The following is a 19,789-nucleotide window of genomic DNA, read 5'->3' as shown; positions in this document are numbered from 1 at the left end:
TTCCCCAAACCAAAAGGCAAATGCCGGGAAATATTTTGGCGAATCCTCGGACCTCACCTCATCTCACTACATCTCGCCAAATATTGTAAAAAATTGCACAAAATTGTAAAAATTGTAGAAAATTACTAAATTGTAAAATTATAAAAATTTGTAAAAATTGTAATTGTAATATTGTAAAATTTTGACTTGTTCCACATCTTAAAGCTTCATTGCTCATGTAAGATCTATGGAATAAAATAAATAAATGAAAAAAAAAAAATCAAGCTAGTAGAAGAGATCAGAAAACTGACCTCATTACCAACAAGCTGCTAGTAAACTAATATATATATATATATATATATATATATATATTCCAGACACCCTCATCGGGCAACTAACTCTCTAAACATTAAGCAATTAGCGTAAACAATCCAGCAATGTGTCATCCTCCACACCTTCCTTGTATGGCGATTTCTTCATACACGGCAGACTCTATAGTAGTTTATTGTAATATACGTACTGAAATATCGAACCATTTCGTAGAAATGTAAGGAAGAAATAAAATAAAACATAGTAGTAATATATAATAATAATAATAATAATAATAATAATAATAATAATAATAATAATAATAGTAAATCTTCAAGCATTGAACCATTTGTTATTTGCTCAATTTGCTCAATTTGATCAAGGTTCAGATTACATATTTTATTATATCTGATGATGTCCAATAAGGCGAAAACGTAAATATATTCCATATTCATATAGCAAATAAACATTTGCAAAACAGATGTGTCTTATGATTGAAATTTATATATACTTATTTTATTATTGAACCATTTCGCTAATCTAGTCACTTTTATGACCATAAATGAAACGCAACAGATGTTCACAAATGGGAATCCCTAATATGTGGTTAGCACAGTGCAAAGTAATCGTTTAAGACAACACCGCACACATACAAGACAATAAATATATGCCCAATGACAGCGATGGGGAGATACATTTCCAGGTGCCTGTAGAATATCGAAGTTGGGTTCGCTGAATTTAGAACTTGGAATGATGATGATGATGATGATGATGATGATGATGATGATGATGATGATGATGATCATGATGATGATAGGCCTAGGATGATATACCAGTTCTGACTTGCGGTTACGAAGCATGGACAATTAGAAAAAGAGATGAGACCCGAATAACCGCGGCTGAGATGAGATTTATGGGAAGAATGGCAGGATACACTAAATGGGACCACAAGAAGAATGAAGACTTCCACATTAAAATTATAATTCTAGAAGAAGTCACATTGTTTCTAATTATTTTATTGCGATGGCAATAAAAGAAAACTAATGATTCTGAAGTCAAAAGATTTTGTTATGAATTAAGAAAGGCACAACTCTTCGCACAGCTGGCATAATGATTTAAGCAAATTGTGCTAGTCTGTGCTATGTAATGAGACGTTCAGGACTTTATATAACACATCGTTTGTTGTGATTTTAACATCAGCGTTACCACGTTTCTAACAGCTTAAATTTATATTAAAATATTAATAGAAAAAGGAACATCTTTTGCGGACCTCTGGAAAAAGAACTAAGGAAGAGACTAGTGAAATGCTTTGTGTGGAGCGTGGCATTGTATGAGTCAGAAACACGAACATTACGAAGAAGTGAAGGGAAACTACTAGAACTATTTGAAATGTGGATATGGAGCATGAAGCGTGTGAAATGGACAGACAATAAGAAACGATGTCGTTGGAAAGAGTGGGAGAAGAAAGAATGATGCTGAAACTGATCAGGAAGAGAAAAAGGAATTGGCTGGGTCACTGGCTGGTAAGAAACTGCCTCCTGAAGGGTGTATTGGAAGAAGTGATGAACGGGAGAAGACTTAGGGGCAGAATGAGATATCAGATAATAGAGGACATTAGGCCTAATATGTATATGAATCATATGCGGAGATTAAGAGAAAGGCAGGAAATAGGAAAGATTCGAGAAAGCTGAGTTTGCAGTGAAATACCTGCCCATGGACAGAACACTATGAACGAATGAACGTATTTAGTACAAAGCACAACACAATTTTAATAAAAGACACAAAACATTAAAATTTTCTCCAACTACCCTCTCTCAGTCAATTGTTATAATAAAGATGTTCCCTATTTATTAATAGCGTTCTTCAATTCACTGCATACTAACTTGTCTTGAAGCTATGAAGGCCTAAGGGAAGAGTTTTAGAACGAGCTTAACAAACTTTCTACTTCTATCTTCTACTCAGTCCACACCTGTGGAGTAACGGTTAGCGCGTCTGGCCGCCAAACCAGGTGGCCCGGTCGGGGCAAGTTACCTGGTTGAGGTTTTTTCCGGGGTTTTCCCTCAACCCAATATGAGCAAATGCTAGGTAACTTTCGGTGCTGGACCCTGGACTCATTTCACCGGCATTATCACCTTCATCTCATTCAGACGCTAAATAACCTAAGCTGCTGATAAAGCTGTTGATAAAATAAAAATAAAAAATTTTCTACTCAACTGATGAAATGTTTATGTTGTAAATTGAATTGATTTGCTTTCTATGTATTGTATTTATAGAGCCACCGGCGTAGCTCAGTCGGCAGAGGCGCTGCTGATCCGAAGCAGAGCTCGGGCTTGGATTAGATTCCCGCTTGGACTGACTACCTACCTGGTTTGGTTTTTACCGAGGTTTTCTCCAAACGTAGATCAAATGGAGAATCGTGAGGCTAAATATCGTCTCGCTATCACCAAATTCATCGACGTTAAATAATCAACTTAAAAATTATGTAACTTTTGACTTGTCTCACATCTTAAAGCTTCGATGCTGATGTAAGATCTACTCGTATGGAATACAATAAACGAAATGAAAAGAAAAAAAAAAAACTAGGCTACAATGGTTCGGCACCTAAGCAGTAGGCCTATAATATTTAAGAAACGTTATTTTGACATGACTATTTAAACAAAATAAGATTTCTTGACCGGAATTATCTCGGAAAAAGGATACGATTATTCGTCAGCTTCTTCGCTTGGTGCAACATCTAACCTAGGGCTGAACAAATTTGATATAGCCTATAGTAGCTTTAAACTATTCACTATTGTGTGCAATCTCTATAGCATCAGAGCAAATCAGTTATACGCAGACTGGAGTCCACTAAATAACAACCCAGACAGATAGGCTATACAAATTCTTTGTTGGCTAGTGCGATAAGAAATGCTAAAGTTCGTCGTCCAGGGATTGTGGGCGTTATAACGTGGCGAAAACAGCATGTTCATATTTTAACATGGATGGGAAATACTCGTAGTTGGAAAATTTTGATTGGACAGAGTTTCTTATTTGCCGTAATTCTACAACAATGGAACCTCAGCTTATTTTCCTTCAGGAGGAAGCTAAGCTAAGGATCCTCTGCAGTGAATATCCATAACTCTCACCCCGGTTTCAACCCGTGAACCTCGGATTCTATGGTAGATAATCTAACCAGTAGATAACCGAGGGCGACCGAAGTCAGAGCATATCAAAAGTGGACGTTCACTGGGTTAGTCTTGTGTGTTTGCATTGAAATCACCTGAAAAAGTCGAAGTTATTGGGCACAAATAAGACAACAACGCGTTCGCCAGGCGATGTGGCCCAGTTTCCACACAAGAGGAGCCGACAGTGACACTATCAAGCTGAGGCGGACTTACCGATGTCGCACACGTCACACAGCATGTTGTGTTCGTCTCCTCGGGAGTGCCTGGATGCCCGCGGCCACTGACAGCACCCGCACACCATGGCGGCAAGGAGCACACTGCACGCTCCGCTACATTGTCACCCGTCTGACCTCTCAAGGATGGGCGGCACCGCACACTAGGAAGGCGGGGCCCTAACCCAACGCACCGTACCGTACCAAAATTTATGCTGCCAACAGTAGCTCAGCTCAATGTTTAAGGGGAGAGGATGGTATTTTTTAAAACTATTTTCCTATTTGGTGTAAAATATTATTTTTTTTGTATGTAGAGAGCTCATAGCTGTTGCAACTCAACCAAATAAAAATATTTTGAAAAAAAAAAAAATATCTGGGGGCCCAAATTTGAAAAAAAATATATATATATACTCAATGCAGGATTGTACTAAAACCGATATATCTAAACCGTTTTTAAAGATAGATTCACACAGTTTTTTGCAATGTATTTGCTAAAGCATGTTCTACAAACTGTCTATAACAGAATTTTGATATTAGTCCCTACGTTTGTAAAATAAACAATTAAAATTTAATAACATATTTCTGATTTCATTTCTTGGAAACAAACGGACGTAATTTTAAAATGAAATTAACAAAATTCTGTTACAGAGAAAAGTTTCCTAAGAGTCTGAAGAATATGTTTTCTAAATTTCATGGGTGTATCTTTAATAATTCAGAAATTATATCCATTTTTGTCTGGCAATGTAGCAAAAAAAAAAAAAAAATGAAGTTACTGCAAACCGATAAAAGCGGACGTGTGATTTAAAAATCCATAGCGAAGGAAGTTTAAAAATGAAGTCTCAACATCCGATAAGGGCATAAATACCCACAAAATGTTATGCAATGCATTCCACACATATCAAAGAGTATTTTAAAGAAAAAAGAAATTTTGAAAATTTAATTTACCGGAAACAACAATAAAAGTGGGCGAGTGATTTAAAAATCCCTAACGCAGGAAGTTTAAAAATGGCGACTCAACATCCGATTAGGGCACAAATACCCACAAAATGTTATGCTATGCATTCCACACATATCACAGGGTATTTTAAAGATTTTTAAAATTTACTCATTTTTCACCAAAAAATACCATCCTCTCTCCTTAAGGGGGCCCAGACGTGCGTTTTATACATTTTCAACATATATGATATCTACATGAAATATTGCAAGTAACTTTGCCATAGCACAATTAATAAATATCCAAAATTACACTGAAATTGGTTAATTAGTTTTATCACAATACAAATCTTAATTCTGGATAAAGAAAATAAAACAATGTTGCATTAAAGTAGCATTATCTCTGGATATATGAATCACATGGAAGAATTGCTCGTTTCCTTGCATCAAGAATAAGGAGGAAATTATTGTATGCCTTACAGTTGCTACTACTGAAATCATTTCACATGAAAAATCAATTAAGGAAAATTTATAATTATAAATTAATCAATTTATTCAATAAAAATTATTTCCTGAATGCAAGTTTTTCCATCTACCTTATGTAAAACTGGCAAAAAATGAAGATATAATCAATTCCAAATGTCATGCAAAATTTTATAGCTTTAATTCCACGAGTTTAATAGATATTAGTACTTTAATGTAACGTTATTTCAATTTCTGTGTATACAGTGGACTCTCCTAAGTTCGACAGAACAGAATTGAAAGTTATGACCAATAAGGGTAGTGGGTGTGGCAGGTGAAATGAATACAAATTCTTATTGGTTATGCATCAACGAATACAGTAGTAGGCTACTATACTTGCATTTCCTGTCCGCCCCGAGACTTGTGTATGCGCTTCTAGTACCACAGTGGGTTTCGACAGTTCCGTCTCACAAACGGCACAATTCTCAAATAGAAAAAGAACAGTTCATTAATTAAAAATCAGTGATCAATATGGATGTTCTAATCAATAAAATATTCTGTTTTCCTTTAACAAAACTATCACTACAAGACACAGGACCAATTTCCATTCAAATGGCAAACCCATTTCTTAGTGCCCGTATAGGGACGTGTCTAATTCTCCTACGTAAGCAGTCGAGCTATAGGATGTCGAACTTGATTTCTGTCGAACTTAAGAGCTTCCACTGTATTTTAAAATTTGTAGTGTGATCAAACTATGTAAACAATTTCAATGTACTTTTGAATATATATTTATTATACTATAGTAAATTTACATGAAACATTTCATGGAGATATCTTTGATATTTCCAGAGAGAAAAAAATAAAACGTATATAGAGTATATAACTTATAGGTATATGTTGAAAATGTAGAAAACTCACGTCTGGGTCTCCTTAACTTCAAGTTGTCATCATCTCGATTTATCAAGGATTAAGCATTAGCCTGTTACGTCTTCAAAATTGCTGAGTACATCCTTCCATGGATCTGTTTATACAGAACTATACATTTTTCCTTTGGTTTCAGACTTCAGTATTAACTTTGGAAATCTTGTCTCCGACATTTTTGAGTATGTTGAATGAAACTATAGTATGTCTGTGTTCTTTAATTACAGCTGTCAATCGAGTGTATAGATAAAAGCTCAGCTTTTAACGCTCTTTCGCATAATATAATTTCATAATACCGGTATAATTTCATCAACTGCAAACTTTTACTATTTTCATAAAGTAAACCAGTGAGTTGCCTGGTCGGTCGGTCGATCGATCGGCCAGTTAGTCGCCTGATCAGTCATATCAGTCATCTGAGCAGTCAAGGTACTCATCTACCCTTAATTTTTAATTTTACTTAACAAATTTGATTTTCTTTTTTATTTTTATGTTATCTGGAAGATTGAACTTTCTAGTTTTAAAACATTTATTAGTTTGTCTCTATGATGTTTGGTTGATTAATTACCTGAGTTTTTATTGACCGGGAACACCCTTTCTTTAAACCGGAAGTGCAGTTCTGCAAGTGTCAATCCGCCACATTCTGCCAATTTTATATTTCGTGTAATAACAATTCGAATTTGGCAGTAAAGTTTGACTGTATCATTTTTCATACAGTCAGAAAGCTGTGTGTTTGTTTCTTACAATTTTTCATACACTCAGGATGTAGATGATTTTACTCCATGTTCAACTTTACAGCATTTTACTACACTAACGTTAACACAAAGTGCACTTAGGATTGAGACATTTTCATCATTATTGCACCAAAATGAAGCTAATTAATGTAGCTAAGTGCCAAACTACAAGCAGTGTTCTACTGCTTAAGAAAGTTAATTTAAAACTCCAATATCTTATATTTTTATTTTTGTTTGAAAATTTCAAAAAATAAAATGACATTTTCCCTCAAAGGGATGAGATGGGGAAAATCTGTTTTCATAAGTTATTCTGTGTTCTTCTAGGAATAAGACAGCGAAAGAAATTCTGTTCTAACATAAAAACTGTGGACTAAGGACTAAAACAAACAAATTTCAATTTTCGCTTTAAAAAATTACCCCCTTGCTCACACAAAAACACTTGAGAGGTTTATTTTGTGTGAAAATACTTAATATTGTGTCAAGTAATCAGGGAGAAAAGAGTTTTTAAAAAGTGGATAAAAATTACAAATTTTTCCAAAGGTAGATAAGTACCTCAAGTCATTCAACCAGTCGCCCAGTCGCCTGATCAATCAATCAGTCAGTCTGATCAGTAAGTCCGTCAGTCAGTCATTCAAACAGTCGCCTGGTCAATCGGTTCAGACAATCAATCCCCTGATCGGTCTGTCAATCAGTCAGTCAAACAGTCAGTATCCTGATCGGTCAGTGAACTAGTCAGTCGCCCAGTCGCCTGATCAATCACTCAGTCGTCCAAACGCCTGAACAATCAGGTCAGCCAGTCGCCAGTCACATGATCAGCCAGTCAATCATTCTGTTAGTAGCCTGATCAATCAATCATTCAGTCAGTTCAGACAATCAATCGCCTGATCGGTTTGTTAATCAATCAGTCAAACAGTCAGTATCCTGATCGGTCAGTCAACTAGTCAATCAGTCAGTCGCCCAGTCGCCTGATAAATCACTCAGTCGTCCAATCGCCTGATCAATCAGGTCAGCCAGTCGCCTAGTCACATGATCAGCCAGTCAATCATTCTGTTAGTAGCCTGATCAATCAATCATTCAGTCGGCCAGTTGCGCAGTCAATCAGTCGTCTAGTAAATTACATAAATCAGTCACTAAGTCAATTAGTCAGTCAATCAGTCGACCAGTCAGTCGCACAGTCAATTAGTCGGTTAGTGAGTCAGTCGATCAGTCAGTCGTCGAGTCTAGTACGTCACTGAATCAGTCAGTCAGTCAATCAGTCAGTCTGCCAATCACCCATCCAGTCAGCCAGTCAGTCGGTCGGTCGGTCGGTCGGTCGGTCAGTCAGTTAGTCTGTCAATCACCCATCCAGTCAGCCAGTCAGTCAGTCAATCAGTCAGTCAGTTAGTCTGTCAATCACCCATCCAGTCAGTCAGTCAGTCAGTTAGTCTGTCAATCACCCATCCAGTTGGTCAGTCAGTCAGTCAGTCAGTCTGTCAATCACCCATCTAGTCAGTCAGTCAGTCAGTCAATCACCCATCCAGTCAGCCAGTCGGTCAGTCAGTCAGTCAGTCAATCAGTTAGTCTGTCAATCACCCATCCAGTCGGTCAGTCAGTCAGTCAGTCAATCAGTCAGTCAATCACCCATCCAGTCAGCCGGTCGGTCGGTCGGTCAGTCAGTCAGTCAGTCAGTCAGTCAGTCAGTCAGTCAGTCAGTCAGTCAGTCAGTCAGTCAGTCAGTCAGTCAGTCAGTCAGTCAGTCAGTCGGTCAGTCAGTCAGTCAGTCAGTCAGTCAGTCAGTCAGTCAGTCATTCAGTCCATGACCAGCATTCCAGCAAATCAGTCAGTCAATTAGCCAATACGCTTAAATCAGTCGGTCAGTCAGTACATCTATAGTCAGTCAGCCAGCCAGCCATTCTGACCCAGCTATTTGTCAATAGCCACTGCAGTTCTTCCTGACTGAGTAGTGCACACTCCGACTCCTCCCACGCCCCGCTGGGCTCGCCCGCTGCTCGTGTAATAATCGCAATTGTTTCAGCAGGGCTGGCTGGCACAAGTTTCCTCGTCCCGTGGGCTCGCGTACCCCGGTAGCTGCAGTTGTTCATCTCGTTGCGGGTCCGCACCCCGTCCCGCGGGGTCTTGTAGCTCGGTAATTGCAGTTGGACTCGCAGTCCCAACCCTTCCTGTTCCACATGCCTGGGCCTCTTTCCCCTATCGGCCCCACAGGGCGCGGTGCAATTAAAACAATACAGAGACTGCACCTTAAGGCCGGTTCACACAGGCGCGACGCACGGCAAGTTCGCAAACAAATCTCAAGTTGCATGGCCATTCTGCTCTAATAAATTATATTGTATCATACGTATATAGTATTCCATTCTACGTATTTTAATTCGATTATATTCTATCTTGCTGTAATCATGTTGCCCTATTTTGTGCTACTATTTTCTAACTCTATTCAATTCTAATGTAGTATTCTTCTACAAATCTATTCTATTTTATTCAAATTTTATTCCAATAAAATCCTCTATTTGTTCTAAATATACTTCAATTCTATTTCTGCCAAATTCCATTTAATTCTCTATTCATTTTAAACTCATGTGGCTGATCAGATATGAATTCCCTACAATATGCAGAAGGACACACTTTCATTCTATTACTCAATATTTTATCGACTACAGTAATTCTTACGGATCATGGGGTCTCATCTGACGGCGTTTGGAAGACGGGTACTTTACCTAAGCGTCCTCATCTAAGAGTGACGTACCGAAGTTGTAGTTATTTCTACGACCGCTTCAGTGTTGCTCTTTCTGCACCATGGGAGGCGAACTACATATCATCTCATGATCAATAATGGAGCAATGGTGGAATTCCGGTAGGGGAAACGTGAGTACCCAGCGAAAACTTACCACTAAGCACCTTCTTTATTCACCATAAATTCCACTTGAATCCGCTAAGATTCGAACTTTGCTTACCAGCATGGAAAGCCAACGCTCTAGCTGTTCGACTAACGATGCGTTCATAAAATAATATTAAAGAAAAAAAAAACAAAAAAGAAAACATTGAACATGCCTTATTCTATATGGTACAATTGGTACATAATAATCACAGACGTTTTTAGTTATCAAGTACTATGGATTCAAGAGCGACCATGTATGTTCAGCCGTTGTTTTGATATAACATTTAAACATGCAAGAGAAGGACCGAATGATTTATATAGACAAGAAGCAGTCAAATTCAAACAAACTTCTTAAGGATGAACAGAAGATTATCTCCTTCAATTAAATATCAAGTTCCAGTAATCTACAATGCCCTATATTGGACTCTAACATTAAAGAATGAAACACAAGATCATCATCATCATCATCATCATCTTCATGCAATCGGAGATGTAGTAGGTCCCAAGGCCTGTTACGATCCCATACACGTCAGTTTAGAAGTCTCTTGACAGGTCGATCTTAACTTCTTCCAAAGGGATAGTATTTCAGGATTAAATGTGATGATCTTCTTCTGTTCAAAAAGAGTTGACGGAGTTCTGATGAAATTGATTTGTTTTGGAGTCTTGCCATGCAGCCTATTGTATATTTTGCAGTTTTTCTTAAAAACTCCATTTCTACTGCTCCTATCTTATCTTTATCTTGTTATTTTATTGCCCAAACCTCACATCCATATACAAGTGCAGATACAGCCAAAGTGTTGTATTTGTTCAATATGGAAGTTTCTGAATATGGGATGGTTTGCTAGTAGAATTTTGTTAATGCTATCTGTTATTTAGACAAACTTGGCAATTTTTCTGTCCATAACTTTTTCTTTTTGGTATGAAATTGTATATCCAATGTAGTTAAAAGTATTTATTCGATGAATTATTTTATTACTTATTGCACTTTGTTTTACTTCTAATTGAATCCTTTCCTTTGAAAGCTATTTATTTTGATTTAGAAATAGAAATGTTTAAACCATAGCTATATGTTAATGTTTCTAATTTGTGTATTGACCTTTGTAATATATCTTCGACTCTGCTATTATAACTTGGTTATTTACGAATAAAATGGTCTGAATTTCTTTATTTCCTGAAATATTAACATCCTTTATGTTTCCATTTCAATATGATGATGTTTGTATTATACATTTTAAATAAAATAGGGCAAAGAAGACATCCTTATCATACTTTTTGTTAATCTTTATAAAATTTGTCAATTTAGTACAAAAAGTAACTAAACCAATTTTGAACTGGAAATAAATGTAAAGAATAAAAGTTTTTGCATAGAAAACGCGAACAGATAATGTAAAGGAAGAGATTAGTCTGAAAGAAACGAACAGAAAAGAGGTAAACTGAAGATGTATAAAACTAAATTAAAATTATAAATGTTTGGAGAAGACAATACAATTACTCAATAATTCCTTGAAAGATAAAACGAGGAAGGACACATTAATTTTGTAGCTCCGGCTTTAGGAGTTAGTTTGGGAAATAAAGCTACAAAATCGGGTAATTACTCGTATTGATATTAACGAAATAACTGCTCAAAAGCACATGAACTGACATGATCTATGTGAAAACAACAAAACCTTTATTAAACAACACCGACGTAGAACAAACGCTGAAGATCAAGAAAGGAGTCGGCCTGGGTAGCGTAGTCGGTATAGCGCTGGCCTTCTGTGCTCGAGGTTGCGGGTTTGATCCCCACCAAGGTTGATGGCATTTAAATGTGCTTAAATGCGATAGGATCATGTCAGTAGATTAACTGGAATGTAAAAGAATTCCTGCGGAACAAAATTCCGCCACACCGGCGACGCTGTTATAACCTCGACAGTTGCGAGCGTCCTTAAACAAACCATAATTTTTTCAAGAAAGAGTTGGGTAGAACGATGAAATTCGTAGAAGGTCGAATTAGTCCTAATATTTGAAGAGATATGTGAGTACAGGAGTACAGCGGAAATCTGGACTTCTCGGGAGCTATATCAATAAGAATTTTCGCATTTTCCGAATGTTCAAACAGTAATTTTAAAACTAAAATGTAAGATGAAGTAAAAAAGTGATGACTATGAAGTTTATTTATTAGCAAATAAGGCGCACTTCATTTATAAAAAAGGAGTAATTTTAGAGAAAAATAAAGCCAACATCTGACAAAGATAAAATAGCATAACATTTTCACTACAAAAAGGGTGTAATGCTTGAAACTGTGTTCGAAAATGAACAATATAAAAAAAGGTATACAGCCGAAAACAGAAGTCACGTAGGCACACATTATACACAAAATTTCGCTATATTAAAAAAAGAGATTGAAGAGTTTCCAAAAGTTCGGTGCCTAGGGTGATCCAGTTTTCTGGAACCTGGATTTTGGAACTTTTGCTGTAGATAGTTAGAATTTCCGAAAAACTTAAAAAAGTTATAAATTTTCGAGTAAGAAACCAGAATAGTATGATGTACAGAGTGACCTGTAAGTAATGCCATTAATTTCATGGGGCTATTCTTTGAGATATTTCAAACAAAAAAGTTTAATACAATTTTGTTAGTTTTTGCTTCCTTTTCGAGATAAAAACTGTTTTATATGAAACATTTCATAGTTACTTTTAGAAAAGCCATTAATTTAATTTCCAATAGGCTATACTCAGTCAATTTAAGAGAGCAGTGTATTATGATAATGAGTGATTGAAAGATCTACATTTGTCCTTTAAATATGAACAAATGTAACTTTTCGTTCTAAAAGGAATTTTAAAATATCACATTTGTTCGGATAAAATTTCTGCACACAAAGGACAAAACTAAAATTCTTATAATCATTTACTATCATAATACACTGCTCTCTTAATTGACTGAGCATATTGGTAATTAAATCAGTGACTTTCCCAAAACACGCTATGAAATGTTTCAAATAAAACAATTCTTATCTCGAAAAGGAAGCAAAAACAAGCAAAATTGTATTAAACTTCTTTGTTTGAAATATCTCAAGGAATAACTCCCTGAACTTAATGACATTACTTACGGTTCATCCTGTATATGATCGTCCATCTTGTTCGCACACTGCATCCACATGACTCAATGTTGGGTCTTAAATATACATTTCCGTCCTCTTTCTTGTTGAGTTAATAGAGGATTAGTAATTCTTAATGTAACGGGATTTAGTTATTGGTGTTTGGCAGCACTGTCATAATTGCTGATCTAACGGAATGCGAATACATGACCACACATAATAATGGCGAGCACATGTGCCGTTCAAAAATATCTTCTCCCTTCGAGGGACAGCCTCATAGCCTCCCCTAATACCGATGTGTTGCCATGCAACGGTGCAGGAGAGCATTCGTGCAACAGTGTCTTAACGGAGCATTAAGTATCTGAAATCTATAACAGACGAAAGAAGTAAACAAAGAAAAGCTAATTTTGCTACATCGGAAACATCACAAGCGGCTCACTAATACGCAACGGCTAGGGCGTCGCTTTTCCACATCGATATCGTATTTCAATATTGAAATATGCAAGTCGGTTTTGTGGTGGTCAAATATAGTGTTGAGGTGGATTTTTTCTAGGGACTTCCATTTAGACCTACACTGCCACAACTTCATATTATCTGTAAAATGAAATATATCGGCAAAAGCGTCTGCTTTATTTTCAATATCCGCCGACATGATCATGCTCTTCTGGCTCCGCTTGCAAGACTGACGTGTACAGTCTAGCACAGCGTTTCTCAAACTTTTTTGAAGTGGTGACCACTTCTTTAAGCCACAACAGTTCCGCGGACCACCTTACTCTTGTTCCCATCGAAAGTAAATTTATCATTTTTGTAGCATATTTTAATACCAGTAGGTATAGCCTATTTATATTATTTAAAATTGATTTAATTCATTTAATTTTATATTAGTATTAACTAATTAAGTTAATGTTAATAGAAAAAAATCATTTTCGTTTCTTAATAAATCAAGGCTGTTAGAGTTCGGGTAATATTTAACTTACTAACTAAACAAAATAAAAAAAAAAGTTGGTACTCACATTCTTCCACAGTTGTTTTATATTTGGACGTATGCTGGTAAACTTAAGTCGGAGATCGTCACATAGATCGAGTCGATTTCTGTACTTTGTTTTTATTAGAGTTAGTGATGAAAACCCTTTCTCACACAGATACATGAAAGCAAACTGAATTATAATCTCTAAAAAAGCACCATTGTACAGTTCACAACATTCTCTTTTCACTTGTGATGAGATCCAGAAATTAACCATACCATCCGCTTGGAATTTCATTTTTCGGTGTCATTCGAGAGTTCAATTAACTGTTCTCTTTCACTCAATGAAAGTTTGTTAGATTCAATATTGCAATGAAAGTGATCACGAACCCATGAAAATTCGTCATATTTACTTGGAAAATAAGTTTCAAATTGTGACCTCAGAGTTTCGAGATGCGAACATATGTCATTGCATAGTTCTTTTCCAATAACGAGATCATTTTCAACCAAAAAAGTCTCTAGGTTTGGAAATAGTGAAAAAATCCTCTGTTTTACGGATCTGACTCACAAACCAAGTTTCCTTTCGAACACCTTTATTTTCTCATGCGCACTGAGAACAGTGAAAGAATTACCTTGTAGAGAGAGATTTAGTTCGTTTATTTTTGAGAATACATCTGAAAGATATGCCAATGTACTTAGCCACATGTCATCAGCTGATATGCAGGGAAAAGATGACGAGAAACACCACGTTCATAGTGCTTTAAATCCCTCATTTGTTGCTGAGAGTAGAGTGGGAAGTCGGTAAACAGGTGCGGTAATAAATTTCATAAAATATCAATACTGAGAGAAAAATTGAAAAGTGATTACCATGTGTCATTTCCAAACTCTGAGATTTTCAGCTATGGTGTGATACGCAATTCGTTTGAATTTTATTTTTTCTTCTGTCCTTTTTGAAGGACCACAAGGGCAGACCTCGAGGACCACAGGTGGTCCGCGGACCATAATTTGAGAAACGCTGGTCAAGTATATTCTTTGCCTGCTATATCGAATATAATTCCACACCCAACTATCTCGCCTCTGGATCTGCGTCTCTAATTTAACATCATAGGGTGGACCAGCGTAATTGCAAACATTTTTCACTGATTTCAAATATATTTCCACATTACACAGCCCCCAGTAACGGTAAACATGACAAAGAAACATTGTGTCATTTTTAGATTTTCTTTTCCCTGAAAATGGATTTAAAATAATAAGGTTGACTTTTTTCGCCGTTTAATTGCTAGTTTACATTTACCCCACCTGTTTACATTTACCCCTTTGAGAGGGGCTCTACTCCTACCAATTCCAATTTTGGTCACTGGTACATTTCGTTCCTTTAATCTATGACATATGACGATATAGGAACTCAGTACCTCTCTTGAGCTTCACGATAACTCTAGTTCCTATTTTTCACATCTGTGACAACCCTCTCTAAATACTCTACAGCAGGGGTGGGCACATTACGTGATTCTGAGAAATGAGCGCTGTTTACTTTGAAGAGCAACTCTCCCGAGCGGTGTGATGCTTGCATACTGTTCGTCACTCGCTGTCATTCCAGTGGTGACTTTGCAGTAGGATGGCGAACTTTGAAGGTGCACCCGCCTGAGAAATTGCATGTCAGACGAAAACCTAAATTATATTTTGAGATTGAACATAGCTAATTCATATGTTCCAAGCATTGAATGACTTCTGCGAATGACACAACCTCATAAGTCTCGGAAAACAAACACGTAGTTATTTTGATTACTAAGTTTCAAAAGGTTTTGTTTCAATAGAAAATATTTATTGATTTCAGACTGATAGAAGTACGATATTTTACAATAGTTTATTCATGCAAAAAAAGTGTAAGAGAATGTTTATTATTAATAAATGTTCTTCTTTTGTTTCTGATTAAAATCCTTTATTAGATAAGTTTATATTATTAATACCATTATGTAATTGTAAAGCACTATGCATATATATATATATTGTGTAAATAAGCCTAATGATTTGTGTGTGTGCATGCGTGTTTGTGTGTGTATGTGTAGAGCGATGTTTATTTCATTAAATTAATAAGAGTGTTATAAAGTCTGTACTGTAGACTACAATGGATTGATGTAATATCCTTATAAACTATTATCTACTGAGAGAATGAATGAATAGAACAACCGTGGCTCTTGTTATATTAATGCAGGGAAGATAGCTGTAATGTAAGTCCGCCACTGCGTGAGCGTTCTGCTCCGGCTTGGAATTGAAGAGGCTTGTTGAGCGAGAGCAGTTCTGGTCGGCTATACGGAGCCGCTCTCATGCCCGGCGCTGCTCTACAGTGTAGTTGGGTGGGGATCTCTTTGATTACTGAAAAGTACGAAATGTAACCACTGTAAAACATGTTTACAATTACCCCCAAGCAATTAAAACTATGGGGCAAATGTAAACACGTCATAATTTAATGAACCGAGGTTATGGGAGATCTCAAAACCATTGTAAACATGTTAACTACTATACATTACTCATAAAAACAAAATATTCTTAAAAAATAACACTGTACGTTTACGTACAATGCCAAAAATGAAGGTGAAGCAAAATTCTTTCTCAACGTTTTTTGTAGACTTACAAAACATTCGTTCACAACTAAGCAGTTACTCCTATTTGGCGCCAAACTGCTTTGTAGGTTAGCCAACATGTTAATTTAAATATTCCCCCGAATTAAAATTTTTATATTGACAGTTTTGTACTTCTCACAGCATTTGTTTACAGTTACCCCCTGTTTACAATTACCTTCGTCTACCCTAATCGTAATACTCGTTCACAGCACAATCTGTTGCTATCAATCACATCATCAAACATCTCCGTACTAAAGTTCTTCCTCGACAGCCACGGCCAGCTCGTGGAATTTGCTACCGCTAAACATCAAGGGTAGTTTTAGTCCTCAGTCCTTTAAATCTAGGTTATTTAAAATTATTTTTAATACACAGAATTAGTTTATTTTTATGCAGCCAGAATGTTTAATGTATAGTTATTATTACTCTGTTGTATTCATTAACTCTGTCCCGCGCCATTGTGTAACTCATACCGACTAGGATTCGCGTTACTGAATGCGCGCTGGTTCGGCTCCTCATGGGGGAAGAAATTCTGATGAAATTTCGGCCAGTGTATGGGACCGGTGTCCACCCAGCATCGTGATGCACATAGGAAGCTACGATAGGTAGGGAAATCCGATCACGAAAGCCAGCTATAACAGCTGGAGGGGGGGATCACTGGACTAACTACACGATACTTCCATTCTGGTTGGATGATCGTCTACCTCTCCTTCGACATGTGAACGTGAGGCTGGTCTGTCTGGGCCCTTAAAGGGCTGTAGTACCACGGATTATATTATTATTTGTTTATAAAACTGTCCGAAGTCATGTCTGTACCTCATAAGTGATACCAACAAGGTACCACTTATGAGGCAACTAGGTAGGGAGAAAATGGGGTAGGTTGGCCAGTTCCTTTCCCTTTCCACTGCATACAATGCCGGCTAGCTACATATTATTATTATTATTATTATTATTATTATTATTATTATTATTATGGGCGAATCCAGAAATGCGTATAGAGTGTTAGTTGGGAGACCGGAGGGAAAAAGACCTTTGGGAAGGCCGAGAGTAGATGGGAGGATAATATTAAAATGGATTTGAGGGAGGTGGAATATAATGATAGAGAGTGGATTAATCTTGCACAGGATAGGGACCGATGGCGGGTTTATGTGAGGGCGGCAATGAACATGCGGGTTCCTTAAAAGCCATTTGTAAGTAAGTATTATTATTATTATTATTATTATTATTATTATTATTATTATTATTATTATTATTAAATTATTATATTCATTAACTCTGATTGCTTCCTAAATGCCACTGTTCGAATATAGATTTTAAATTAGGTTTTCTTTAACGACGCCGAGATTATATCAACGTCGCCGGTATGCCGAAATTTTGTCCCACAGGAATTTCTTTACATGCCAGAAAATCTACTGACATGATCCTGTCGCATTTAAGCACACATAAATGCCATCGACGTGGGTCGGGATCGAACCCGCAACCTCAGGCACAGAAAGCTAGCACTCTACCGACTGCGCCAACCAGTCCGACTTTTGTTCGAATACATTATAATCCATACTGATTATACAAATTGTGCTTTTTCATTAATTTTGTCATTGTATTCATGTGTATTCAATCTTTTTTCTTAAGTTAATACTAGCATATGAATTTTTCTGTATTTGCCTTCAACCTGGTTGAGGAGAAGAGAAGGTCTGATGGATCACCATTATTTTATTATTATTATTATTATTATTATTATTATTATTATTATTATTATTATTATTATTACGGGGTAATATACCTACGTTTTTCTGGCGCCCTAACCTCAGAAGTGGGTTATGCTACACCTAAGCTAGGAGAGAAGCTCAGAAATGTCTAAAAGACAACCCGGTGGCATTAGAAAAAAAAATCATTATTATTACCAATTTGTTGTGCGGACTGAGCTAATGATCTTCGGGGACGGTGGACCGACTCACTATAGAAAAGATTCACTCGTCTGCTATACAGACGATCAATGAAAGCTGATAGAGCTGGACGGGCATTAAAGGACCCAATTTTGCGCTGCCGAAAATCCTTGGAAGATTTCCAACCACCTTTCAAGCACAGAATCTCGCTTTAGAGCATTCTGACCATGCTTCTCACTAGTGCAAACATATTACACAGAGTGCGGAAAAACGACTTTCACAAATTCTGAGGGATGATAAGATAGAAGAAAAACACAACTTTAGAAGTCTTTTTCCTTTCGGAGACAAAGAAGGTCGCAAACAAATAAGTAAACTTTTGATGTACTAGTACAATCATTACCTATTTAAACAAAGATTTTTATATTTTAGAGGCCGAATGCTGACGTTCTGAATGATTTCCAGTTAATAATTTCCACCAATGTAAACGATATTAAAGGATTCAAAAGTGGTCGAGGGTGACGAGTTCTTAAAAAATGACAAATAGTCATAGCATGAAGTGAGGAAGTTCATGTTTCGTAAATCACATAACGTAAAAGAGCCATGTCGATAGATATGTCTTCAGAAAAAATTGTAATTACCTTGCCCAAGTTTCCAGCTTCGTTTACGGATGTCCCTACGGAGTCTGTCACACAGCAAAAGTTTTTCATGATCGAATGAAGTAAACAGCAAAATTAGAAGGATTTCACATGTTGTGTATGACATCGGTGGATAAAAGAGGCAGCCAACTATACATTCAGAGTTCACTGAAACTGGCTTCTCTTCTAAAACTTACTGTAAGAAACAAACAATTCTTTACCTTAAATATAACGAAAATTTTACCGTAATGTCAGTATCCTAATATAATGCACTAATCACTTAATCGACTAAGTAAAATCGATATAAACATGAGAAAAACAAACAATTCTTTACCTTAAATATAGGCCTAACGAAAATTTTACCGCAATGCCAATATTCTAATATAATGCACTAATCACTTAATCAACTAAGTAAAATCGATATAAACATGAGAAAAACAAACAATTCTTTACCTTAAATATAACGAACGTTTTACCGTAATGTCAGTATTCTAATATAATGCACTGATCACTTAATCAACTAAGTAAAATCGATATAATCATGAGAAAAACAAACAATTTTTTACCTTAAATATAACGAACATTTTACCGTAATGTCAGTATTCTAATATAATGCACTGATCACTTAATCAACTAAGTAAAATCGATATAATCATGAGAAAAAGAAACAATTCTTTACCTTAAATATAAAGAAGGTTTTACCGTAATGTCAGTATTCTAATATAATGCACTGATCACTTAATCAACTACTGTCTTCGCGCTACGAGTTGGCGCGGGGAGTAGATAGGCGGGACGGGGGAACTTTACGCTACACTCTGACCTGAAAACTTCGTCCACTTACTTGGCTACACGGGAACGGAGTCAGACATAAAAGATTCCGCATCTTCGGTGCTGTCGCTATGACTATCATTATCACATTTTTCAAAATTTCTGGAGTATGATCTGTCCATGATAATCGTCTGTTTATGTTCCAGCCGTGTATATTAATTCGAATCTCTCAACAAACCATTAGCCCCACCGCCCCCATCCTGAT

The 19,789-nt window shown here is 36.5% G+C and overlaps 1 protein-coding gene across 2 annotated transcripts in view; it reads right to left on the bottom strand.

Annotated features, from left to right (window-relative positions):
• LOC138692956 (uncharacterized) overlaps positions 1-19,789 on the bottom strand; it is a 390,101-nt gene that overhangs the window by 105,435 nt on the left and 264,877 nt on the right. Inside the window, exon 1 of one of the 2 annotated variants that reach the window (XM_069816369.1) lies at positions 3,666-3,799. The exons of the other annotated variant lie outside the window; for it this stretch is intronic. Coding sequence (XP_069672470.1) covers positions 3,666-3,753 — 88 coding nt within the window. The 5' untranslated portion in view covers positions 3,754-3,799. Of the gene's footprint in view, positions 1-3,665; positions 3,800-19,789 lie in introns of those variants that run through there. 2 annotated transcript variants of the gene reach the window in all.

The sequence above is a fragment of the Periplaneta americana genome, chromosome 17, assembly GCF_040183065.1.
Source record: "Periplaneta americana isolate PAMFEO1 chromosome 17, P.americana_PAMFEO1_priV1, whole genome shotgun sequence".
NCBI lineage: Eukaryota > Metazoa > Arthropoda > Insecta > Blattodea > Blattidae > Periplaneta > Periplaneta americana.
Note: the sequence above shows the minus strand (reverse complement) of the source record. Positions and strands in the feature narration are given on the sequence as shown.